This window comes from Zingiber officinale, chromosome 10B (genome assembly GCF_018446385.1).
Source record: "Zingiber officinale cultivar Zhangliang chromosome 10B, Zo_v1.1, whole genome shotgun sequence".
Classification (NCBI taxonomy): domain Eukaryota; kingdom Viridiplantae; phylum Streptophyta; class Magnoliopsida; order Zingiberales; family Zingiberaceae; genus Zingiber; species Zingiber officinale.
Window position 1 is genome coordinate 4,082,044 of NC_056005.1, and position 25,546 is coordinate 4,107,589.

Genomic DNA, 25,546 nt, shown 5'->3' on the forward strand with positions numbered 1-25,546 from the left:
TTGGTGTTAATAGTGTATTTTTTTTTAACATATTTGTTTAATTTCATTTGTTAAATGCAGTTTTACCCCAAATGGTTTTAGAGTAGCTGTATACATCACCTCGAAATTTAAAGAGCGATTTAGCCCCGCTGGTACTACATGGAAGTGGGTAGACCCGGATATGAAGTAATTTTATTACGATGAGTTTTTGGTAAGCCATTTTAATTATCATGATTTTATTATGTTTTTTATAATAATTTGTGAACATATTATTGCAGAAAAGATATACTTGGGAGACAGGGCACGAGGCAGAATTTTATGCTACCTGGAACGCAGCTTGTGCCAAACTATACAAAGACATGTTATACAAAGCAAGACAAAAGGGAATAAAACCATCCTATGTACCTGAGAACATTTGGGATGCATGGCGAGCCATCTGGGCTGCAGATAGATGGCAGGAAAATGCAATGATAGCTTGAGCCAATAGAAAGAGTGAGTTGGCTGGCCTAGTACCGGAGCGACAAAACATACCGCTGGATCTCGATCGATCGTCGAGCATGCCTTAGACTTGGTGAGTTATCAATTTTAAAATTCTATAAGAGTTTTGTACCTATAACATACAGCTAGAAATATTTACATTCTTTAATATTCAGGAACATGATCTACAACGACTTCTTACTTGTTGAGAGATATTTACCAAGACACACAAGTCAAAAGATGGCAACTTTATAGATCATCGATCGTAGGCATTAGACATAAGAATCTACACTTGAATATATTTAACTATTAATAATGATTATCTATCAGTTTAGTAAATATCTAATAATACTTTTTTTTTTAATGTAAATAGGGAAAAATTGTTGTTAGGGTTGCACAGGCGTCTCAGCTTAGTTTAGAGGGAGGTGAGGGGCAGACTTTATCCACTGACCAGATAAATAAAATTTATTATGATGTGGTTGTTGGAAGGAAAAAGACCTCCACCCTCTATGGTCTTGGAGCCCAGGCAAGAGTTGTATATGATCAGGCGATGGCTCCTAGGGCCAGGGGTCGTCCCAGCACATCATCAAGTGCATTCGAATCATCTGCTAGAGTAGACGCCTTAGAGCAAGAAAACGCAGATTTGAAGACTCGACTATCGAGATTGGAGGCAGATTTTTTAGTAGAGCGACAATCCCGATTGGATCTTGAGAAAATTGGGCGGGATATGTAGGCCTTCTTGGATCAAATGAGTGCAACGCCGCATCATTTTGCCTTCAGGAGACTCAAGACCCTAATAATCCCCTTGATCCGTAGATTGTCATAGGTATCTTGATGTTTAACTTTTTAATTTTTTTTTGTTCAACATTGCCATAGTTATCAATTTTAAACTATTTCTAACATTGTATTATATCTTTTCAGGAACGTTGATATCTATACAACACTATCATCATATATCCAAACTAGCACTTAGGTATGTCAAATAAATTCATAATATTATATTTAATATGTTACTCATAATTGTGTATTAGTTTATTCTTTGTTTTATTAGCAATCTTTCATATTAACATTTTTGCAGGATTGATTACTACTCATTAGCTTAGGATTGGATTTTCTTTGCTAGAAGGTGTTGTATTGTGCTTTTAAATTTCAGATATTATAGTACTATACAATCAGTGTTTATGGTTGGAGATGTTTGGATATTTATCTTTGTTGTTTGATTGGATATTTAGTTTTAGTTTTGTACTTGGATTATTGTTATTGGAGATGTTGTAGGAGTGTATTGTGCTTGGATTGGATATTTGGTTTGATATTTACATTCATATATTATTTTGTATTGTTATTATCTAATTGTGTTGTTAGAAAACCATCGTATGTGATGGTTTAGATTGATATGAAATGTAAACAACGATGACTGCAGAAACAAAATGGTGCTGTTGAAATTTCCAGGTATTAGAGACGGAATATTAAAATTCCGTCTCTAATTAGAGACGGAATTTTAATATTTCGTCTCTAATTTCACCCTGGAAATTACTGTAATATCGATACCTAGCGACGGAACTTTAATTTTTCGTCGTTGAGTGACCTGAATTTGTCTGAAATGTTGATAGCTTACGACGGAATATAAAAAAATCCGTCTCTAATTGGAGACGGATTTTTAATCTAACTAGAGACGGGATTTCATGGTTAGCGACTGATGATTAAATTTCCGTCGCTAAATTTTAGAGACGGAATATATATCCCGTCGCTAAATTTTATATCCCACCGCTAAATTTTAGGGACAAAATTTAAAATTCCGTCTCTAAATACAGTCAGCAACAAAACTCGTATCGACATAGTGAATCCGTCGCTAATCCGTCACTAATCTAGTTTAGTGACGGAATAGCGACGGAAAATTCCATCTTTAATGCTGAATTTTTTTGTAGTGTACCAAGCCTTCAGTAATCTTTACCACTTTGACTTTATTAAAGAGAAAATTATGTTTTTAGTCCTGTAACTTATACTTTTTTCAATTTTAGTCCTGTTATGAGTCAATTTATATTTTTAGTCATTTAACTTGTAATATTTTTCAATTTCAGTCCTTTTTCTTCTAAAATTTAAATTTTTCAACGGAAAATGATGAGTTGTAAATTGAATTTGGGGATTTTGATTTTTATGACCCATGTACTTTTTATATTCCAACCACAAACTAGATATTTTCCGTTGAAAAATTTCAATTTTGGAGGAAAATGACTAAAATTGAAAAATATTACAAGTTACAGGACTAAGAATGTAAATTAACTCATAACAGGACTAAAATTGAAAAAGATACAAGTTACAGGACTGAAAATATAATTTTTTCTCCTTTGTTAAATATATTATCAATCAAATATTAAAACTACGAAGGTCGATTGCATCTGTATATAGATGCATTGGATTAGTGTAATTAAGGTGATGTTTTTTTTTAAGTGCAAACACCGATGACAACGGTGGCTCACAAAAGGATTTAGAGTTAATTTTAGGCTGCCGGCTGGTGGAAGAAGCTAATATCACACTGACGGTGGCTCACAAAAGTTCACCGGGAAGATCCCAACGAGGACACTCAATTGTGGTAAAAAGGCGAATACGTTCGCCCCCAGCGCCCTCGCCAATCCGTCCCAGGGCCAACACGGAGGAGGTAAATCACGGACGGCTACTAGCTTTTGGAATAGTGACTAGCACATAAGGGAGGTATTTACTTCGGCTTTACCGGAAAGATCCCAATGAGGACACTCAAGAGAGGATGCAACATGATACATTTAGAGGGTATTTGACTAAACTTATTAAAAACAGCTTATAAATTCATACAACTTATAAGTTGTTTTAGGAGCTTATAAGTTGTTAGGTCTTATTTTAAAAATAAGATGTTAAAGTGTTTGGATGAATTTATTACAATCAACTTAAAGGTATTGATATGTTTGGTATTATAAGATCTTTTTATTAAAAAAATTACCAAAAAGGGTATAATACTATTAATAGAGGGTTTTGAACTTTTTATTAATAGAGAGTTTTGGGCGAATTTCTATATCGGGAAAGAGAAAATTGAAAAGAGACATTGGTGGAGAAGATGATACAGTCCTGGAAGAGAAGTCGACGAAGATAGAAAGATATTAGGTTTATAAAAATTTATGGAGGATAAGATGAGGATTTATGAAATTATATAAAGATATTTTAGAGAAGAAAATTATTAAAATAAGATTTTTTTTTTTAAATAAGGGCTTCTATAATTTTTTAAAAACAACTTATAAGCTCTAAAACAACTTATTTTGATAGCTTATAAGTTACTTGAAAAAAAAATTACCAAACAAATTTAAAGAATTTATAAACTCCAAAACAATTTATAAGTTATTTTAGAGAACTTATAAGCTCAGCCAAACACCCTCTTAATCCATACTCATTATTAATCACAAGAGTTCACCGGGAAAAGGGTATCCAGTCTCTTAATACTAATTTATTATGGCTTTTTCTCCTATGAAACGTGATACATTTAGTACATATCTAGATTTTGCACTACAGGCAGATTCACGTGAACACAATGATTTTACATTGGAGGAGTCGATACTCGACGATCTGGGATTTTCTGCAGTTACACCGACTGCCAATCAAAAGGACCATTCACTGTCAATCTTGAACAGGTTAGTCCTTGTGGATCAAATATGTTTGGTGGATCTGTGACCATCAATTGTGATTTCTGTATGTCTTTCTTCAAGTGTGTGGATGATATCATTCTAATGTAATTAGGAATGTTTCAAGTCTTTTTCTTTTTATCATGGCTGTGAATTATTCATATGTGGCATGAAATTTCTCTGCTGGATTCTGAACAATATCATCAGTTAATTTTGAAATTTTAGTAAATTGAAACTAATCTTGCATAATACATCACCCAGTTCTGGGCTGAGCAGCCCAGTTGGCCTCGGCCCAGGCAAGAGAGAAATCCTAGAAGACCTTGATTCCTCACTAACCTAACTTGAGTAAGTAGAAAATTAAATAATTATTTGAAATATATTTATAAGAAAAAAAATCTAAAAAATCCTAGAATGATCGTCAATCTTAAAAGGTCTAGTAAGCTCGATCATTATTATTCGGTGAAATTAGAAAAATAAAATTTAATTTGATACGCATCTTCAATTGTAGAACTTAGAGCAAACAGAAGGAAACTTGCATACACATTTCTAGGGGTGATCGTGGATCGGATTGATTCGGTTATTGGGATAAAAAACTATCCGGTCCTACTAGATCGGATAATGTAATATCATGACCCTACATCCGACCCTATATCCGGCGGTTATTATGTATTAAATATCCGACGGGTTGTTAGTTATTTGGATATCCGATCCTATATCCAATGAAATATAAAATATAAATATAAAATAATAAAAAATAAAATATTTTAAAATGATAATAGACATTACTCATTACTAGTTGTAGTAGCTAATCGTCAATAGCTGCTACAACGTGTAACAACTTATCGGCAGTAGCTACTACAATGTGTAGCAGTTTATCCGCAGTAGATACTATAACGTGTAACAACTTATCGGCAGTAGTTGCTACAAGTAGGGGTGATCGCGGATCGGGTTGGTTCGGTTATTGGGATAAAAAACTATCCGGCCCTACTAGATCGAATAATGTAATATCATGACCTTACATCCAGCCCTATATCCGACGGATTTTCTTTTTTCGGTTCGGTTCGGTCGGTATAAGCGGGTTGGTCGGTTTGACGGGTTGACTGCTCACCCCTACACATTTCCTCGGCACAGGGAGTAAATAGTTACACTGGTTAATAGGTAATTTTGTCCCTTCTTCAATTCTGCCCTTTCCTTTCCTTATACATTCTTACAGAATCAACCCTACTTAAAAGAAATATATAATATACACCCTGCGGCTTAGTTAATAAGCTCTACAGCGGGTACATTGCTCCGCCTCCATCAGCAGGCGTAGAACTCGACCAACTCGTCCGGCGACTCGGGATGCGGCCCGGCGTTCTCCAGTGGCAAAAGGCGAAATTGCTCGCACGGCCCGGCGTTCTCCAGCATCGACGGCAGGTGTTCGAACAGCACCACCTCGCACCCGACCACCACCGTCTCTGCGTCGGCGTTGTCACTGCACCGCTCGACTAGTACCCGGAAGAGTGGGTGGCCAACGAGGTCGTCGCTCACGAGGTACTTCCGGCGCGACTTCCCGACGTACAGCGGGTGGAGCCCCGGCGGAACCCCGTCGCCGTGGAACGACGTGGAGTGTAGCCACCCCTCGCCGTCCTACTACCGGGAGGAGACCCCGCAGAGGCGGCGGCGGATGATGCGCCTGAGGTCCAAAGGTGCCTCCTTTCCTCTTTGTTTTTTCTTCTGTCAAATCCCCTCTTGTGGGTTTCCACTATTTCTTCGCTTGCGGCGGCGATTTAGGGTTACTTGGCGTCGGTTTCTTTGTCTTCTTCCTTGTAGATCGTAGTCCAAGATCAATTTTTTCTCCCCCTTTTTTACATCCCCGCAAATCAATGTGCATTAGGGTTTCCTTGGTCAAACTTCAACCATACTTTTCTTTTCTGAAAATGTGGGTTGTGTTGCGTCTGTAATCTTCCTTGTTGTTGAAAAAAGAAACTTTGCTAACAGATTCCACCTTTGTTAGCTTTATCTGCTAATAGCCATGAAAGGGATTGGAGTGAGTTGCATCATCTTTTTGCTTATTTCAATCAGATGCATCCATTGTGCATTTACTCCCGCAGATAACTACCTGATTGATTGTGGTTCCTTGACCAATACAACCATCTACAATCGAGTTTTCGTCGCCGATGTTTCCCTTTCTTCAACCTTGACTTCCTCCTCAAACAACCTGGTGAACAACTCCAGCTCGGTGCCTGCCTCCTCCTATGGCGCTGCCCTGTATCAAAATGCTCGTGTCTTCACAGTGACATCCTCCTACTCTTTCCAAATCAATGCCCATGGCCGCCATTTTGTTCGTCTGTACTTCTTCCCATCCGTTTACGGAAACTTTAATCTCACTTCGACATCCTTCGTCGTGTCTACACAAGATGTTGTCCTCCTCGACCATTTCCAGCCTCAGGCGAATTCTGCAGTTGTTGAGGAATTCTTGGTGAACATAACTAGCGATATGCTTATCCTTACATTTGCGCCAACAGGAAACAATTCCATTGCCTTTGTGAATGCTATAGAAGTCGTATCTGCTCCTGATACCTTAATTGCAGACACTGCTACCATTGTCAATCCTCCAGGTAAATACCAGGGCTTGTCAGACCAGTTGTTAGAGAAAATTTACAGGGTCAATATGGGCGGGCCACAGATTTCGCCAAATAATGATACTCTGTGGAGAAATTGGGAAACTGATCAGAAGTTTCTGCTTAACAGCGCACTTTCTCGATCAGTTAAGTTCCCAGGAAAAATCAGTCATGAGGAAGGAACTACTGAGGAGATCGCTCCTAATATAGTGTACTCAACAGCAACCGAGTTGGCCGCCGCCTCAAATACTTCAAATGCTCAATTCAATGTGACATGGCAGTTCAGTGTGGAAGCTAACTCGGCCTACCTGATAAGGTTTCATTTCTGTGATATTGTCAGCAAGGCAGCTGGAAACCTCTATTTTAATGTTTATGTCAATTCCTGGGCTGTAGCTAGTAATCTTGATCTCAGTAGCATTACGTTTGGGCAGTTAGCAACAGCAGTTTATATGGATTATGTTTTGGAGGCTAATGATGCATCAGAGAAGCTTGACATTAGCATTGGTCCTTCAGTTCTTAATGGTGTTTTGCCAGACGGCATACTCAATGGTCTCGAGATCATGAAGATCAATGGCTCTGGTGGTTCTCCAGTTACACCACCTAGTTCGAAGAAGAATCTTGTCATCATAGTGGCTCCAATATTTGGAGTAATTGCAGTAACCATTGTTGTTGTTGTTGCTCTTTGCTTAATCCTTAGAAAGAGGAAGCTTACAAAACAGTATTCAAAGTCTTGGGTGCCTTTCTCCATCGATGGCTTCACATCTCATAGCACTGGAAGTCGAACTTCCAATGGAACTGCATTTACACTTGGTCTGAATGGAAATTTTGGTTATCGTCTATCTTTTGCCATCCTGCAAGAAGCAACAAACAACTTCGATGAGAATTGGGTGATTGGTGTTGGAGGTTTTGGGAAGGTCTACAAAGGAGTGCTGAGTGATGACACAAAAGTAGCAGTGAAGAGGGGAAATCCGAAATCTCAACAAGGCATCAATGAGTTCCATACTGAGATTGAGTTGTTGTCTTGCCTGCGCCATCGTCATCTTGTTTCTCTTATCGGATACTGTGATGAGAGGAACGAGATGATTCTTGTTTATGAATACATGGAAAAGGGCACTCTCAAGAGCCATCTTTATGGCTCTGACATGCCTTCTCTTAGGTGGCAGCAAAGATTGGAAATTTGTATTGGAGCAGCTAGAGGATTGCACTATCTTCATACAGGGCAAGCGAAAGCCATCATCCATCGCGACGTTAAATCCGCAAATATTCTACTCGATGAGACTCTCTCGGCAAAGGTGGCTGACTTTGGGCTATCAAAGACTGGACCAGAGCTGGATCAGACCCATGTTAGTACTGCAGTAAAAGGAAGTTTCGGATATCTCGACCCTGAATATTTCAGAAGGCAACAGCTGACTGAGAAATCTGATGTGTATTCATTCGGAGTTGTTTTGCTAGAAGTGTTGTGTGCAAGACCAGTTATCGATCCGACCCTACCGAGAGAGATGGTGAACTTAGCAGACTGGGGAATGAAGTGGCAAAAGAGGGGAGAACTGGAGCACATTGTAGATTCTCGTATCATTGGATCAATTAGGCCTGAATCTTTGAAGAAGTTTGGGGTAACCATCGAGAAATGCCTAGCGGATTCAGGCATCGAGCGCCCCTCGATGGGAGATGTCCTCTGGAACTTGGAGTATGCTCTACAACTTCAAGGTGCATATGCTGGTATCTCGGAACTCAACAGTATCAAAAGGATCACTGAGCTTTCGCCGCAAGTTCAAAACATCAATGCCTTCGAGAGTGCACCAGCAGGGGAAGCTGCGACCTCACTGCTCAATGATCTTTCAGACGATTCCGTGAACAAAGTTTTCTCACAGTTGATCAAGTCCGAGGGAAGGTGAGTCAATCGATCTTATTTGAATTGGCTCCAGGGAAGTGGGAGGCCTGCAAAGGGTTGTTTATTTAGTATGTTTGCATAGCACAATACATTAAGGTTAATGATTGTATCATGGTTCTGTTTTCCTCTGATCTAACTAGTTTTTCAGATATTGATCAGTGCAATTTTTAATAAGAGTGTTTTTATTTTCTACTGGAACTTTATCAGGTTTAATATTTGGTGTAGAATTAGATTAGCTAATTTTTTCTCTGGAAATCATTTTTTTTCTAAAAAAAAATAAAAAGAATAAGAAACACGATAGTGATGATCCATTAGCCTTTTATAATTGCAAGGAAATAAAGTATCATTATTACCACTCCTGTTCGTCGTCCCCATTGAGGACCTTAATTCCTCACCTAACTTTGTGACAATAAATAGCAGAAAATTAAATAATTATTTGAATTAGATTTATAAGAAAAGAATCCTAAAAATTCTTAGAGTGACAAGCTTCATCATTATTATTCGGTGAAATTAAAAAAAAAATACAATTTAATTTGATACGCATCTGCAATTGAAGAAATTAGAGCAAGCAGGAAAAGGGGGCTTGCACAGGGACTAAATAGTAATTTACACTAGTTAATGGGTCCTTTTGTTCTTTCTCCAATTCTGTATTCTCTGCCCTTTCTTTTCTTTTTTTTTTACATTCTTACCGAATCAACCCTACATAAAATAAATATCTAATATATACCCTGCGGCTTAGTTTCGTTGAGCTCCACAGCGGTTACATTGCTCCGCCTCTATCAGCAGGCGTAGAACTCGACCAACTCGTCCAGCGACTCGGGCTGCGGCTCGGCGTTCTCCAGCATCCACAGCAGGTGTTCGAACATCACCACCTCGCACCCAACCACCACCGTCTCCGCATCAGCGCCGTCGCTGCACCGTTTGACGAGTACCCGGAAGAGTGGGTGGCAGACGAGGTCGTCTCTCACGAGGTACCTCCGGTGAGACTTCCCGACGTACACCGGGTGAAGCCCCGGCGGAACCGCGTCTCCGTGGAACGACGCGGAATGCAGCCACCCCTCGCCGTCCTGGGACCGGGAGGAAGCCCTGGCAGAGGCGGATGCGACGGAACTAGAGCGGGTGATATGGCCGGAGGAGTTCCAGCGCTTGATCATACACCTGAGCTTGCTCAGCTTCCCTCCCGCGCCCTTCGCCATGGGAGGAGGCGGGGGAAGGAAGGGGCGACTTAAAAAGGCGGCAGGGGTCGGAATGGGCCCCTCCCAAATATTTTTAAAATCGAACCGGTAAAATCAATTTTGCTCTCCGGTTTCGCGGTTCACCAGCTGAACCGGCCAATTCATTCCAAAGCCACGTCGCTAGCATAACAAATTGGTTTGTCCATCAAGTGTCGGAGATCACAGCACTAGAGCCGTCAATTTGGGTTGGGTCCGTCGGGTTGGCCCGCCCCGCCAAACAATTTAAGCGGGTTGGGTTGAAATTTTATCAACCCAAGTCCGCCGTGGGCCGACCCGCCTAGGCCCGCGACCCGCACGGGTCGGCCCGCTCGGGCTTGGGTTGGCCCGCGGGTTGAAAAACACATGTAAGTTAAGTTTTAAGCCAATTTATTGTCTTTCTTTATTATAATTTTGAAATAAAATAGTACTTTTCATCTAACATAAGTACTCATTTGTGTTCATTTATATTTAGAATACATGTTTATGTATACATTTAATTGTAGAAAACTTTTTCAAAGTAAAATATTGAAGATATGAAATATTTTTTAATTTTTTTAAAAATTTTTGATGGGCCCGCGGGTTGGCCCGCCAAACCCGCAACCCGCCTTAGAATGGGTTGGGTTGGAAATTTCCCAACCCACCAAGTTGACGGGTTAGCCCGCCCCGCCCCGCCAAATGATTAGCCCGCCACGGGCCGACCCGCCCCGCCACGGGTTGGCCCGTCTGACAGCTCTACACAGCACTCGTGGCTGTGCCCATGCGTATTCTCGGCTATTAATCTTTGGAATAATGATTAACACATGATAACAACATCTCATACGCTAGCCACTAAATCCATCCGAAAGAATATTATTTTTATGAATTTTAACTTATACATCAAGTTGGTATGGTATAATCAACTCCATCCTTCAAAAATATGTTAAAGAAGATTTATTTATTTATTTTATATACAAATCTTGACTATGATACGCTACGCGAAGCTACATTGTGATGGTGCAAGAGAGGCATAATATTGACAAGACAGTTTTCTAGTATCATTGACAAGTATAATTCTGGTTAAATTCTTATTACATTAAATAACATTAATGAAATCTTAATTATAGTTTTAGGTGAATTAAGTACATCTCGATGTGGGGCGTTCCTTGTTTCAACAGTTTAACCACATATTCAACAAAATAAATCTTAATGTGCTTGTCAATTTAAGAATAATAACGCATCAAAAGATGACTGCAACTTTAATGAATAGAGTGCATCAATTTAACATCAAGATTGAGAAGAATGTTTTGCTACTTTGAAATGGGAATTGTAGAAATATATGTTAAGAAGAAGCTTTCTTGATTGAACGCCAACTAATTAATGTTGATTGAAAGTAACAAAAGGAATGGACCAAAAGCTGAGCTCCCCAACCTCAAGGCATAGGAGATAAGAATAAGGACAACCACGCATTATTTCGTACCAAAGATAACAAATTGTACGGAAATTCATCAAAACATTGTATGAAAAATACAACTTATATTACTACAACCATGAGTCATCAGATATAGCAAGAACATCAGTGGTTGATCTATCCTTTGCTCCATTTCCATTCCAAAAAATGCTAACGAACACTAATTTAAGTATTTGACTGCATAAAGATAGTGTAGTATACTTTGAATATTCTTATACCTGATTGAAGCAGAGTTGCTCGAATATTACATAAGTAGATAGGTATGTTCCATTGCATTAGCTGTCGCGGTCCACAAATTCCATAAAGTCGCCAACCAAAACAAAGAAACTAATTAAGGATTGTTCTGGCAGGTAGAACTAATGCATGCACAAGAACTACTCTTTGAGTTGCTTCTGCAAGCGAATTCTAGCCTGTCATGGAAGAACAAATTCAATGTCATAAACAACCCATAATTTCTTAGGTGTGGCAAAGCTAGAGCAAGCACTCAGCGACGAACTGTGCCAATACTTTTGATGATTATGTTCCTGCTAACCCGTGACTTTCTTGTATAGCTGATATCTGGCTCTTTCATCCATTTAGATTTTAAAACCATCCTGTCTGGAATCAGAATACATCAAAGAAGTGGATTCCAGAAGGTCGGCCTCAAATATCTTAATAATTCTTTTTAGATCAGGCATGCATATATTATTGTGAGAAGATGGACAGAAGCATAGATAAAAAAGTTTTTGTCAAGATCAAAGAGATGTTTCTCTTCGTCAACTTATGGGCTGCATTTGATTCCTTGAGTGTAAAGACATGTACTTGAAATAACTAATTTAATCATCATGTCAAGTAAACAACCCAGGAAGAGTACATAAATTGGAATTACTGTAGATGAAGGAGAATCAGTGACGAGGATAGAACTTGTTTTATTATATGGTTAGACTTAAAGAAATAGAAAATAAATGCCCGTGGCTAGTCTGAAAAACTTGTCTGATGCACCCCTCTCTTTCTGCCAAGCTACTGTGGTAGATATATCAGTGTATGCCAAGGCATTTTGTTTACTGTGGGAAGTTTCTTATGCAATTGATTTAATTTTGGTCATTACAAAATTAAAATCTTATAGAAGCTACTGTGGTTCAAATGAATTCATAGGAGTTTGCCCCTAGGACAGATTTGTGGGCGACTTAGAAATATGAGAAATTTAAACATAAACCTAGTTTCTCTTCCATTTCCATTGTTTCCTTTTCTAGACATCACCCCACTCATTCTCTTCTTCTGAACTTTCCTCTTGCTGTTTCCCAAATAGTGTGAAATAAAGTTTACAAACCATTATTGCACATTTCAAAGGGTATCTTTACACAGAAATAATTGTATTAGCAAGTTTCTTCTCTATTTATCAAAAAACTTGCAATACAAACAGGAAGAAGAAGACATATACCTGACTTGATTTTCAGTATTATTGAACAATGATTTAGCCAATAGCTACTACTGTGGATAAAAAAGAACATCCACAAGTGCTCTAACTATCTCTGGTGTTTCTCCAGTTTGATGGCAGAGCTTGCTTAAATACAGCAGTTTTACATCATATTTCACACTCTTCAGTGAATTTGTAACTATTAGTAAGCTTCATCACCAAAGAAAGTTTTCTGCACTTACAATATCAATCCAATCCAATATTCTGCAGGTCCAATTTCCACCAGTCAGGTACTATGAAATCCAGCTAACTGCAACCTTCTTTGCATTCTTGATATCAACCTCCATTGCATCTCGAACTTTTGTTCTAGCATGCCACTTCTTTTCGATTGCATACAAATTTGACAGTAACACAAATGCTGAACTATCCATCTGCCCCAGCAATATCATCTTTGCTACTGAGGCCAAACCTAATTTAACATGTCCATGCACGATACAAAAGCTAATCAATGTCCGTAGCACTGTTGAACCAGGAGTAACTCCCATCTCATCAATGAAATTGATTGCATCCTTGAGCAGATCAGCACGTCCAAGAGCATCAACAACACAAGCGTGGTGTTCCATTTGTGGTATAATTCCATATTCATCTCTCATACTTGCAAAATATTGAAACACTTTGTCAAGGAGGCCACCATGGCTACAACCAGAGAGAACTGACAGAAATGTAATGCTGTCAGGCTCTATTCCATGACCAATCATTTTTTCATAAGCCTTTAGCATCTCTAGGACATTGCCATGTTGAGCATACCCTGAAAGCAAAGCATTCCAGAGAATAATGTCATGTTTAGATGCTGTACTGAAGTATCTTAGCGCACATCCAATGCTTCCACATTTGCAATACATGTCAATAAGTGCACTTCCAATGTATTTGTCTTCTTCCAGCCCAGTTTTTATAACAGCAGCATGAATTGATTTCCCAGCCAAAGCAGATGTTAGTTTTGTAGAGGCTGTGAGTGCACTGACAAGAGTGAAATGATTTGGTTTTATACCTGCATGCAACATTTGTTTAAGACACATAAACACTTTTTCCCTGCATCCAAGATTTTCGTATGCTGAAATGAGTGAAGTCCATGAAACAACATCATGTGTAGCCATCATTTCAAACAGCTTAACAGCCTCATTCAGTCTTCCACATTCAGAATAAAGAGAAATCAACACAGTCTGTACTGATAGATCAGTGTCATAGCCTGATTTAATCAAATAGGCATGAACTTGTTCACCTTGATCTATAGCTTGCAGATCAGAGCAACCTATTAGAACACTGATGCATGCAACTGAATCAGAGTTGATTCCTAGACTGTTCATCTGGTAGAATGTTTTGAGTGCTTCCATGGAAGAGCCACATTTGGCATATCCTGAAACCAATATAGTCCAAGAAGAAACATTAAAGTCTTCACCAATGAGCCGGAAGATCTTCAGAACCTCTGGCATTGACATGCACTTAGCATACATATCCATCAAAGCGTGACTGATGCAGTAGTTCAGCTCAAAACCATGTTTAATAACAACATCATGGACCTGAATACCCAGTGCCAGACATTCAGAAGAAGCTGCAACACTGAGAATGCAAGCTAGTAAAACATCATCCAACAACATGCCATTATGATAAATCTGGCAGAAAACATCCAATGCTCCTGAAAATTGTTCATGATCAGCGTACCCTTTTATCAAGCTGGTCCAAGATATCACATTCTGGCTCTTCGAGTATAATAACAAATCGTGTGCATCATATGTAAATCCACAATTAGAATACATCCTGACAAGGGAATTCTCTACAGCACCATCCTCGAATCCAATCTTAATTATCAGACCATGAACTTGAAGACCCAGCCTACGCAATTCAACCCCACTCAAAAGGTTAACAAAAGTAGCTCGATCAATCTGCAAGCGTTCAGCCAGGGCATAATGGCAAAACATTGTAAAAGCTTGTTGAAGATTCCCAGCTTTAGCAAGCAAACCAATGACAGAATTGACCAATACAATGTCCTTGCGCTCCACACCTTCAAAAATTGTCATCGTGTCACTCAAGAGTTTAAACTCAGCATAGAACTCGGCAAGACCATTCGCGACAAAAGCACTGTCCCCAAGACCAAATTTGACCACAACACAATGAACGGCACAGCCCGTTCCAAGATCGCAGCTTTTGAGAATTCCGACGAAGCTAAACTCATCAGGAACGACACCGCACCGAAACATATCTCTGAAGCGAGCCAAGGCATCGGATGTGAGGCCGGCGAGGAAGAAGCCATCAACGATGGTGTTCCAGGACACTACGTCCGGGTGAGACATTGCGTCGAACAAACGGAGGGCGTGCGGAAGGGAGTGGCACTTGCAGTACATGTTGGCCAGGTTGTTGAGGAGATAAAGGCGGGGCCTCGGAACGGTCCTGAGTATGCGACAGTGAACGGCTTTGCCATCGGAAACGGATCGAGCTCGGGCGGCGGCTCGCAGCAGCGCAGCGTAGTGCTTCTCCACGTCTACCTTTGCATCCGAGAGGTCGGTGGAACGCGGAACAGTGCCAAGTATTGGGCTCTTCGAATAGGAGAGCAGCCTCGGAGATGGGCAGAGAGCGGCAATGGCGGATTTGATGCGGACGCCCATCCATCTAATTAATTCGCGCGAAACAACTATTTTTTTAGAAGCAGCACCGCGATAAATATTGATAAAGTCGGAAAATTACAAATTTGAGTTTTTACCCGCTAGAAATAAATTACCAAAGAAGTCATATTTTAAGATGATTTTTGTAAACTAGAGGAGTATAAAGATGCAATAAAATGAATAAATATTTATCATGAATTTTATTAACAAAATCAAACTCGCACAGAGTGTCCCCGGGCTACGTTACAATAAAAGTCCTATGCCTAGATGTTTTGTATTTTTATATTTATTTTTAAAAACAAACTAATAAATTTGGAATTAAATACACTTAAAGATATTAAATTTTATAAAAAAAATAAATTTTAATTAAAATTAATAAAATTTTTAATAATGTTTAAAGATTAAATAATTTATATTTTGTTAATTAAAAAATCATTATCAAAACTTAATATATAATTCTATTAGTAATTTTATTTCTCAAAAATTGAAAAATTATATATATATATATATAGGGAAAAAATCATAAAAAAAAACTTAAGGATGAACATATAAATTAATAACTCATCATTTTCACTTTTGTGGTCTCATTACTATTGCCTAAGAGCTAAAGAGTTAAGATGGCCTTGAGCTAGGACGTATTTATAAGAATTCCTTCAAATGGGACGTGTAATTATAAGATGTTGGATTTTTGGGTCATCCACCATGAACACCTTCCGATTTATTTCGAGGATTATAGAAAAATTTTATAGGACAACATATATTATTCTTGGTTAGATGTTATCTAAATTTATGTATTTATTTATTTTTAAAAGAGCTTTGCGTAGCTTCATTTTCACTGCGTAACGCATCAATCCTGTTCTAATGCATGACATTGACAGTTTGACACAGACAAGATTTGGAAATAATTTTGATTGTTTTCTTCCAACTATATACCTCTCCCGAGGTGGATGGCCAGGGGGAATTATTCGGGAGTCATTTGCTGTTTATTAGCCACAATTCATATATACTCGCACATCATAGTTCAATTGACAAGGTATACAACAAGCAATGGTGCAATGCCATCCTTCCACATTCTTCAAAAATTTCCGTTCATTTATGTTTCGAGCAAAGATTATTAAAATACGCGCGCATCTTATCTTTTATTTCTTCAAATTCCGTTCTATGCCGCTACCAAAATCCTTCTCTTATGACGACCAGATTCGCGCAGACGACGATGATGAATAGCCTTCAACCTCTCCCTTGTGCTCAGCAATTCCATCTCTTTTCTCTCATCAATCAAAATTTGCTGGCCTCGACATTCTTCGCTGCAAAATCCCTGATCCCCCCTGCTTTTATTTATTGATTTTTTAGTTCGGCAACAATTAAACTAATCGAACAGAAAGAAGAAATCTGAAGAATTCGAAAGCTCAGATTCATAAAAGAGCTTGAGGAAATGATAGTCGAATACCTATACATATACACATCCTTATGAGGACTCAGCTCAGATTTGCACAGGAAGCAAGTTTTCAGAAAGCCCAACTGTGTGGCAGAGGAAGAAGCCCCGAGGCTGAGCAAATGATGAGGCGTGCAGGGCTTGAGGCAAGACTTGATCACGACGTTCGATTGGCGCACGGAATGCTGAATGAGAATCCGAAGCCCTTCGAGTCGCTCGATTGCTCCTCTCGAGCTGCGTTCGAGCTCTCCGACGGCCGCACTGGGCTTCGTGGCCTCCCAGCCTTCCTCCCCTACATGGAAGATGCTCTGAGTTCTCGGGAGCATCTTTGGATCAAGGGAGGGAGGGAGGGAGGAATTACGAGAGCGGAATTGTGGAGCAGTGGAATGGCAGGGTATTGAGTAGGAGGGAAAGAGTGATGGGTACTTAAAACTACTCTGTGGCCACAAGAGGACCCATCATTTGTTTCACATGACACATTGAAATCTTCATGTTGCTTGACAAGGCTATTCAGTCTTCCTGTTTTCAGCAAGGGCATGCATTGACGCAACCAAATTGGATTACCAAAACTTCTGATCGACATGTGAGAGATGGGCCGAGCTAATTAAATACTCGTAACGCTATATATATAGCAATATCATGTGAGTTTCAGGGGTGCTCTTGCTCGTTAAAATGATCAGGGTTTGTTAACTCTTCCATAATTTTCTTTACTGAGGTTCTCCCTCATAATAAACGAACATGGATATTGATTCATTCCGAACCCGGAAGGAGCTGGTACAAGTAGCTTTAAAAGATGATTGGGTATGATGAGGCTACGAAGCAAGCCAGAAAGCAGGAACAATGAATCAGCAATGTTGAGAGACCAAAAGTATCGAAGACGACATCTCATTTAAGGCCTTTGCGTTTGTCGCTTTCTAATCAATCTTTTCTGTTTTGTTTTGTTTTTTTCTTCCATTTCCCTTTACCCGAACGTATTAAAGAAAATGCAAGTAAAGAGAAGGAAACTTGCAGCATCTGTATCAGTTTATCCACTATTAATTGCTTCGATCATTCGACTGATCATGAAATTACTCTCGGCAAAACAAGCTACTGTAGGTCATGATGAAAATCAAACTGCCGTGAGCAGATCACTTGTATTTTATTATTAGCAAATTTATCTCGAAAAGAAGTGGTCCTGTTCAATCAAGCTGACAACAATGGCTTAAATGCTAAGTGGATCTCAAAAGTTAGTAGGTTTTGGAATATAATTCAGTACTGCTACCTAAACTGGTGAAATATTTTGTGCTTGGTAGCTGAACACTCCACGTGGAAAGGAAAAAGGAAGGACAACTCAAATGGTGCATCAACAGATGCTCTTCTATTGCCAAGTTGCCAACTAATATTAGAGAAGCTAACTATGCTTCAAAAAGGCTACATGGCTTGTTTCCGTTTTTCTGTGTACCCGAGTCCATTAGAATCCAATTCTTTGCTAGAAAGCACATAATGTCATTGGAGAGTTATTCGTAATTAGTATCTTATTTTATTTATCTCGTCTTGCCTAATGCCCAATGAAGGATAATTTTACTGAACTTACAATACTGTCGTACAGATGCTTTATTGCATTTTAATTATAAAGCAAGCTGTAGATGAAGTAATCATCTTCCTCCCTTGGTTGTATTTGGAATACTTGTCTTGATTAAGGAGATAAAGTCTTGTAGGAAGCTATTCGAATATAGCTTCTGCAGTTGCTTTCATTCTCCTCCACGGTTTGCTTGAGCCTCACACAAACAATAGGGTGGAAATAGCTTGTACTCAAGAAAAAAGATCTAATAGAGCTAAAATCTGCAAAGATTTCTTCTTGATTGATGGTGTCATTTATTTTCTCTTCAAAGGAACATTCTCATCAGCCTGTGACTTGCTGATCTTAAGTCATGACAGAAGCTAAAGATAACTACCTGTTTTAATTAAGAGAAATGATCTTCTGAGATCAGAATTTACCAGTTTTTTAAAAATATATATATATATATACACTAAGTTTGGATGATAGTGATTGATTAAGGTAAAATTCATGGGTTTGTCCCATGTTTGGTTCGATTTTAGATAAACCGATTCACTCCTTCCAAGAAAGGATAAAGTTGTGTTAAAGCTGTATAATTAAACCCACAAAAAAAACAATGACTAATAATCCACACTTTATATCACCTCTTTTATTCCCAAAATAACCTTTGCCCTACCCAAAATAAAAAATAAACCCATCACTTTCCTCTCCATCGTACAAAACATGCGCCGAACAAGCTTTCTCTCCTGCACGCGAAATCTGTAAAATTGAAAAGAAGTCGTCGGCCTAGTAGAAGATTCATACGTCCTCCCTTCTCGACGGTAAATCTTCATCTAAATCTGCGACTATGATATTTATTTTAATATGGTGTTGCAAAAACTGTATTGTTTCCGCACGACATTGATTTTGTTTCCGCACCTTTCTTCATTGTTATTAAACGTGCCATAATGTTTGGATGTTCGATCCTGCTCGTGCATTGTTCTTTCTTGTTCAAATCGAAAGCTTTCCTGAGGTTTATCATGGATTTTTAGGGAAAAAACGAAAGTCAAACCCAGGGCCGGACCTTTCACGAGGCGAGAGAGGCGACCGCCTCAGGCCCGGCCCAGGAAGGGGCCCAATTTTTTTTTTTTATTATTATATAAAAACACAAGGTAAAAGGCTACGCTAAAGTCTAAACCCTTTTCTGCTTTCTCTCGGCTCCGACTCCTCCGAGGCACGCCGCACGCACCCGCTGCAGAGAGCCAGAGAGGCAGAGCCCTTCGACTCTTCGAGGCGTCTGCGCGGGGCAATCTGAGGTTCACTTCCCACCGAGGATATTCCGCTCGGTGTCTCCAGCGGCAGGCAGCCAAAGATCTTATCCGTCGGATGCTTTACAAGGGCAATAGGGCATCTCCAGAAGGTTCTTCGCCGGCGCCGAGCAAGTCCTGAGTTAGTATCATCCAAACTTCCATCCCTGATCCCTCTTCCAGTCTTCCTCTTGCTCTCTTCCTCTCGCTTCTTTGTCTTTTTTTGAGATCAGTATTACTATTTTGCCGGCTGCCGAGTGCCGAGATCGACTTTTCACGATTTTTTTGGTCAAGAACTCAAGATTTCTCGAGCTTTTGATTCTTTTAACCTAGCTGTAGCTGACTAAATTTTATCAAGAAAACCAGTGTTTTTCCCCAATTTCTCAAATACAATCCTGATATCATGTCTAATAAAGATTCTTTTCACCAAGTTTTTTTTTAGAGAAAAAACCCCTGTAATTTCCCTCTCCCCTTTCTTACTTTTCTAATGATCTTCTAATTTCTAAAAACTTAAGGTAAAGACTTGGTTTTTATATCTCTAACGTTTGCTAATCCCTTCTGCAGGGCATCCCTAGACTCTAGAGAAGCGAGAAGGCATTTTAAGCCTATGCACATAGGCATAGCGTTGCATCGCACCAACACTGCTAACATCACATGATTTTTCTCCAGTGTTCAGACATTCAGTGTTCTTTCCAATTGCTCTTCTCCAATTCTCCGACATTCTTGAATCTTGATTCGTCAGCACTCAGCAGTAGGATTTGGACATTGGACAATTTGGTTAGATTTTATTTTTGTACATCATTGTCTAATATTAAGTTTAAATGTTTAATTTTAATCTTTCTTTAGACTTTCACTTCTTTACTTTTGTATTGGATAATTGGATGATATTTCTAATTTTTTTTATTAGTTCACAAACAAAGGTTAGTTAGGTCAATGGATGGTATTTCTTTTCTCCAGTGTTCTTTTATCAGTTTTTGATCTCTACTTTACTTTTTGTGCTATCATTTTCACATATTTTTTTTTCTTTTATCAATTCTAGTTTCAGTCTTGTTAATTCATAATTGAACCAGCAATTAGTTTACTTTGATGATTTTCTAGAAAAGGTTAAACTCCTTTTCATTTTTGATGATTTTCCATGCTACGTCTTTTACTTTGTTGTTTGTATAAATCACCTATTAGAAAATTAGTTAGGTGATCAAATCTTTTAAATCTGCAATTAGCTTATATAAATATATTATGTAAATTGTAAGATAATATGTTTTCTTATTCATTGAAAATTTGAAATTAGTCCAATAGTATTCTTATATACATTATCAGTTAATTGTAGCTGCCTCTTCTTATTAAATGTCGTTTGATTTAATCAATTTTTTATCAGAAAACTATCCAAAAAAATCTAACATAATATATTGTTACTCTTGAATGTAGACATGAATTATTGAGTTGATATTTAATTTTAATACCTTGCAGGTATAATAAAAGAATATTAAAAATGCCTCCTAAATATATGTCTGGAGCTCAAAAGAGAAAAATGAAACAAAAAGAGGAGGCATTAATTCAAAGTCAAGCTGGTGATATTAACAAATATTTTAGAAGAAGTAGCAGAATAGAAAGAGAGGAATTAGTGGATAATTTGGTGATTGAAGAACAAAGTCACAATGAAAATGAGGAATTGGTTGAGGCTGCCAATTTGATCGAGTCGAATGAAAACTTAGAAGAAGACTCTCAACATGAAAAATTAGATTCAACTCTGAATTTGCAGGATCCTGAAAATTGGAATAACATCAGTCAAAAATTGAGAGATTACTTAATAGAAATGGGTCCAAAAAGAGTGAATGATTTTTTGTTTCCTAAGGATAGTAACAATAGACATTTTGATTCATCGCATTATACACGGGTAATGACAAATGGACAAACAATAGATAGAAGATGGCTTGTATATTCTATTTCATTGGATAAAATATTTTGCTTCTGTTGCAAGTTGTTCAAGACTGAACAAATGATGAGTAGAATGGGGAATCTGGGTAATGATGGATACAAAGACTGGCGTAATATGCATAGAAGTCTTAAACAACATGAAGCTAGTAGAGATCATATGGATTGCATGATTGCTTGGGTTGAATCAGAAAAGAGGCTGAAAAAAAATCAAACAATTGATTACAGTATGCAACTTCAAATCAACAAAGAAAGACAACATTGGAGGCAAGTGTTAACAAGAATAATCTCCATTGTGAAAACACTTGCTAAAAATACTTTGGCCTTTCGAGGGGATGATGAGAAACTTTATGTCGAGAATAATGGGCTATTTTTGCAAATGATAGAAATGGTTGCTGAGTTTGATCCAGTGATGGAAGAGCATGTTCGGCGTTGTGAAGCAAGGGAATCTCAATATACATATTTTAGTCCCAAAATTCAGAATGAATTGATAGAAACTTTGGCAAATGAAGTGAAAAGGTCAATCATTGCAAAAGTTAAACATGCAAAATATTTTTCAGTAATACTTGATTGTACTCCAGATGCGAGTCATCAAGAACAAATGTCTCTAGTGCTACGATGCTTGGATGATTCAACAGACACACCAAAAGTAGAAGAATATTGGGTTGAGTTTTTGAAGGTGGATGACACATCAGGTCTTGGGTTATTAAGTGAACTTATGAATGCGTTAACTAGAGTTGGGCTTGACATTGATGACATAAGAGGACAGGGGTATGACAACGGATCTAACATGAGTGGAAGACACAAAGGTGTACAAAAAAGATTGCTTGAAATAAATCCTAGAGCTTTTTATACACCGTGTGGTTGTCATAGTCTTAATTTGGCCTTAGTTGATATGGTGGAATGTTGTCCTAAAGCCAAGTCTTTCTTTGGAGTGGTGCAACGCATCTACACATTGTTTTCTTCCTCTACAAAGAGATGGAAAATTTTTAAAGATAAGGTGCCTGGTTTGACTGTTAAGCCATTGTCACATACCCGTTGGGAAAGTCATGTCGAAAGTGTGAAAGCCATAAAAGAGCAAATTGTACATATAAGAGATGCTTTACTTGATTTGGCAGAAGTTGCTGAAGATTCTAAAACAAAGAGTGATGCTGAGACCTTAGCCCTATATGATCTTGAGAGTTTTGAGTTCTTGCTTGGAATAGTAATCTGGTATAACTTGTTACGAGCAATAAATACCGTGAGTAAGTTTATTCAATCTGAAGATATGGATATTGATATTGCAATCAATCTGTTACAAGGACTTGTTCAATTTCTTGATGAGTTTAGAGATGAAGGGTTTGCTAGTTCCATGAATGAAGCTAAACAAATGACAAGTGAAATGGGGATTGAACCTGCATTTCGAGAAAAACGCATCATTCGAAGAAAGAAACAATTTGATGAAAGTGACAATGATAATGTAACACGATCAGGTGAAGAGTCTTTTAGAGTTGAATATTTTCTATTTATAATTGATCAAGCTCGATCTTCTCTTCAAGTTCGATTTGAACAATTTAAACAATATCAAGAGATTTTTGGGTTTTTATTGAATTTGGAGAAGTTAAAGAATGAGCCTTTAACTAGCTTGATGAAGTCTTGTATGGAGCTTCAACAATTTTTGAGTCACGATGGACGTTCAGACATTAATGGTGATGAGTTGTATTCAGAGTTGATGGTCGTGAGGTGCTATTTAACAAATGAAAAAAGAGCAATTGATATGCTACAATGTCTGACAAAACTAAATGGTTTATTCCCAAATACTTATATTGCCTATAAGATTTTGTTAACCATACCAGTAACAGTTGCATCGGCAGAAAGAAGTTTCTCGAAGTTGAAGTTAATCAAGAATTATCTTCGATCAACAATGTCACAGGATAGACTAAATGGGCTAGCAATGTTATCGATTGAGAAAGAAATAGTCCGGCAATTAGATTATGCAGATTTGATAAATATTTTTGCCTCTAAAACAGCTAGACGAGTAGTGTTTATGTAATTATTTCAAATATTTGTTAACTTTTTATTGATGTAATATAGTATTTTTGGTTTATTTGTGTATTTTATGTATTTATTAGTTGCAAATTGAACATTACAATTATTTATCGATAAAAGGCCACTTTTTATTTTCGCTTCGGGCCCCGTCAAATACAGGTACGACTCTGGTCAAACCTAACAAAATCCTAGACATAAAAATCTCATTCACTTAATCCTGAGGTCATATTAAGAAATCTCATTCACTTAATCCTAAACATAAAAATCAAACCAAACATAACAAAATTTTATCACACATATTACACATCCTCATCTATCATTATTTTAGTCACACATTTACTTATCATTCAATAATCTCATCATTCGTACCAAACGTAGCCTAAAAGATTGTTACCTTCAGTAGTGGAAAAGCAAAATAAAAGATTTTTGGCAATTAATTGATGTGATGTGATGTGATGATGCCCTTTTAGCACTAAAACCCATCTTTCAAAAGAAGAACCACACAAAGTTGGACCAGCAAAAAGGAAATTCAGAAAAGATTAAATAAATGAAACCACACTTACACAACAATTTCAACCCATGATTTGAAAGGTAAAAGCGATGGAAACGTGATATAATGATAATTTTGTGACAGGATTTGCAAAACTGCTAGTTCTGAAGCATACTTGATCTGAGAGGAATTAAGATCACCACTGATTAACTTTATACTTATCCGTCTGGCCAGCCCTTATTTTGTCTGTGCTCTTCTCCTTTCCATCTTTGAAGACAACGTTACAACTTATTCTGTATACGATGCAGAATTCCAAATTTTGCACAGTGTGCATGATTTGGACCTTACTGAACACTGCCCAACTCCTGCTCAGTTGTCAGAAAGAAAAGAAAAAGGACGAGCAAACAATATGATGATCCAATCAAGCTTAAGATCAAGTTGTTGGAGTAGCTTTTCCACATGAATCAAGATTAGCTCACCTTAAATCCTTGAATGACACTACTGAATTAAGCTTGTACCTTAGTTTATTTTCGTGTTTCCTTCCTTTTGCTACATCCTACAAGTCTTAACCTCTTAAAATGATAATTTACTGCATCCGGATCCGGCCATGGTGGTTGCAACCATGTCAGTGTTTCATCAAGAAGAAATGACATCAAAAATGATCATTTCCAATCCGAGAGACATACTGGTGGTGAGAACAGGGTATTCATTTGATCCAACTGCTTCACAGCCATGCTACTTTTCAATATGCATTAGTTGTCTTGTTTTTCTTTCCCTCAAAAGTTGCCACTCATGCTTACCAAAATTTGAGGTCTAAGTGAGGCTTGAGGATAGCGAACTTTTTTTTATTTTGAACACCATGCCAGTTTGTCACTTTCATTCTGTCTATATTATCTCAAGCTTCATCTACTTATATATGATCTAAGATCAAATCTACTAGAAGTATAAGTTACAGCAACATTGTTCTAATTTACTAACAACATTTTCCCGTCAATTTCTGTCGTCAACATACAACGATAGTTTCGGGAGAGTATGGAGCAGTTTTCAGAAATAAAAGAACTTTATAAAAACTTTTTGCAACCAAACAAAGTCTTAGAAATTGAATGATTTAAGTTTGGTTAAGTTCTTAATTTTAAGTCACAATTCTTTACTTTTCAATATCTCAAAAATGTATCGTTCAAGGGTGTATGATGTTTTCTGATCAATACTAGTGATCCTGTCCAAGAGTCGAGGCAATAGATGCTGGGGACATGATGCTCCCGTTGACCGTTGGTGGATTCCTCATCAATGAAGCCCATAACCACAACAATGTCAGTGCCGAGCCGGGTAGGGGTTCTCCGACGATGGCCCTCTGACGCTTAAGTCAAACACCGGCGACGTAGAAGAAACGAGGAAGCAAAATGGCAGAGTAGCTATAGCTACAGTAGAGATTATGCATATCTCTGTCGAAGCTTGAGGGTCTTTATATAGGACTTTTGTGGAGTGTGTGCACACTTCTCAAGACACGGACGTTCCTCAAAACATACCCTGAAA

The 25,546-nt window shown here is 38.1% G+C and overlaps 5 protein-coding genes across 6 annotated transcripts; 1 reads left to right on the plus strand and 4 right to left on the minus strand.

The window, feature by feature from the left end:
* Positions 1-5,399: 5,399 nt before the first annotated feature.
* LOC122028898 (auxin-responsive protein SAUR77-like) lies at positions 5,400-5,729 on the minus strand (the record flags this gene model as incomplete). The annotated part of the gene is made up of 1 exon (XM_042587870.1): positions 5,400-5,729. A coding segment is annotated over one exon (330 nt), but the record flags the coding sequence as incomplete, so codon positions are not given.
* On the plus strand, positions 5,422-8,786 carry LOC122028897 (receptor-like protein kinase HERK 1). Its single transcript, XM_042587869.1, has 2 exons — positions 5,422-5,788; positions 6,608-8,786. Exons 1-2 carry the CDS (start codon positions 5,767-5,769, stop codon positions 8,596-8,598), a joined length of 2,013 nt encoding a protein of 670 aa, XP_042443803.1. The 5' UTR covers positions 5,422-5,766; the 3' UTR covers positions 8,599-8,786.
* A 334-nt stretch (positions 8,787-9,120) lies between these two features.
* LOC122030178 (auxin-responsive protein SAUR78-like) lies at positions 9,121-9,790 on the minus strand. The gene has a single exon (XM_042589346.1). The coding sequence runs from the start codon at positions 9,788-9,790 to the stop codon at positions 9,374-9,376; it is 417 nt and encodes a 138-aa protein (XP_042445280.1). The 3' UTR covers positions 9,121-9,373.
* Positions 9,791-11,386: 1,596 nt separating this feature from the next.
* LOC122028648 (pentatricopeptide repeat-containing protein At4g13650-like) lies at positions 11,387-15,342 on the minus strand. The gene is made up of 2 exons (XM_042587492.1): positions 12,676-15,342; positions 11,387-11,665 (listed from the first exon to the last, which is right to left on the minus strand). Exon 1 carries the CDS (start codon positions 15,309-15,311, stop codon positions 12,945-12,947), a length of 2,367 nt encoding a protein of 788 aa, XP_042443426.1. The 5' UTR covers positions 15,312-15,342; the 3' UTR covers positions 11,387-11,665; positions 12,676-12,944.
* Positions 15,343-16,241: 899 nt separating this feature from the next.
* On the minus strand, positions 16,242-17,322 carry LOC122030037 (FCS-Like Zinc finger 17-like). 2 transcript variants are annotated; one of them, XM_042589185.1, is made up of 2 exons: positions 16,756-17,322; positions 16,242-16,633 (listed from the first exon to the last, which is right to left on the minus strand). In XM_042589185.1, the coding sequence occupies exons 1-2, from the start codon at positions 17,064-17,066 to the stop codon at positions 16,468-16,470; spliced, it is 477 nt and encodes a 158-aa protein (XP_042445119.1). In that variant the 5' UTR covers positions 17,067-17,322; the 3' UTR covers positions 16,242-16,467. The 2 variants fall into 2 exon arrangements, with proteins under 2 accessions (XP_042445119.1, XP_042445118.1); XM_042589184.1 differs by having other exon boundaries at positions 16,242-16,636.
* Between the last annotated feature and the right edge of the window lie 8,224 nt (positions 17,323-25,546).

Excerpts from the sequence above, each read along its gene's own strand:
- LOC122028897 (XM_042587869.1), top strand. The coding sequence starts at position 5,767 with ATGATGCGCCTGAGGTCCAAAG. Across the intron at positions 5,789-6,607 it reads GATGCGCCTGAGGTCCAAAG|GAAACAATTCCATTGCCTTT; the intron begins GTGCCTCCTTTC and ends TTGCGCCAACAG.
- LOC122030178 (XM_042589346.1), bottom strand. The coding sequence starts at position 9,790 with ATGGCGAAGGGCGCGGGAGGGAAGCTGAGCAAGCTCAGGTGTATGATC.
- LOC122028648 (XM_042587492.1), bottom strand. The coding sequence starts at position 15,311 with ATGGGCGTCCGCATCAAATCCGCCATTGCCGCTCTCTGCCCATCTCCG.
- LOC122030037 (XM_042589184.1), bottom strand. The coding sequence starts at position 17,066 with ATGCTCCCGAGAACTCAGAGCATCTTCCATGTAGGGGAGGAAGGCTGG. Across the intron at positions 16,637-16,755 it reads AAGGATGTGTATATGTATAG|CAGGGGGGATCAGGGATTTT; the intron begins GTATTCGACTAT and ends AATAAATAAAAG.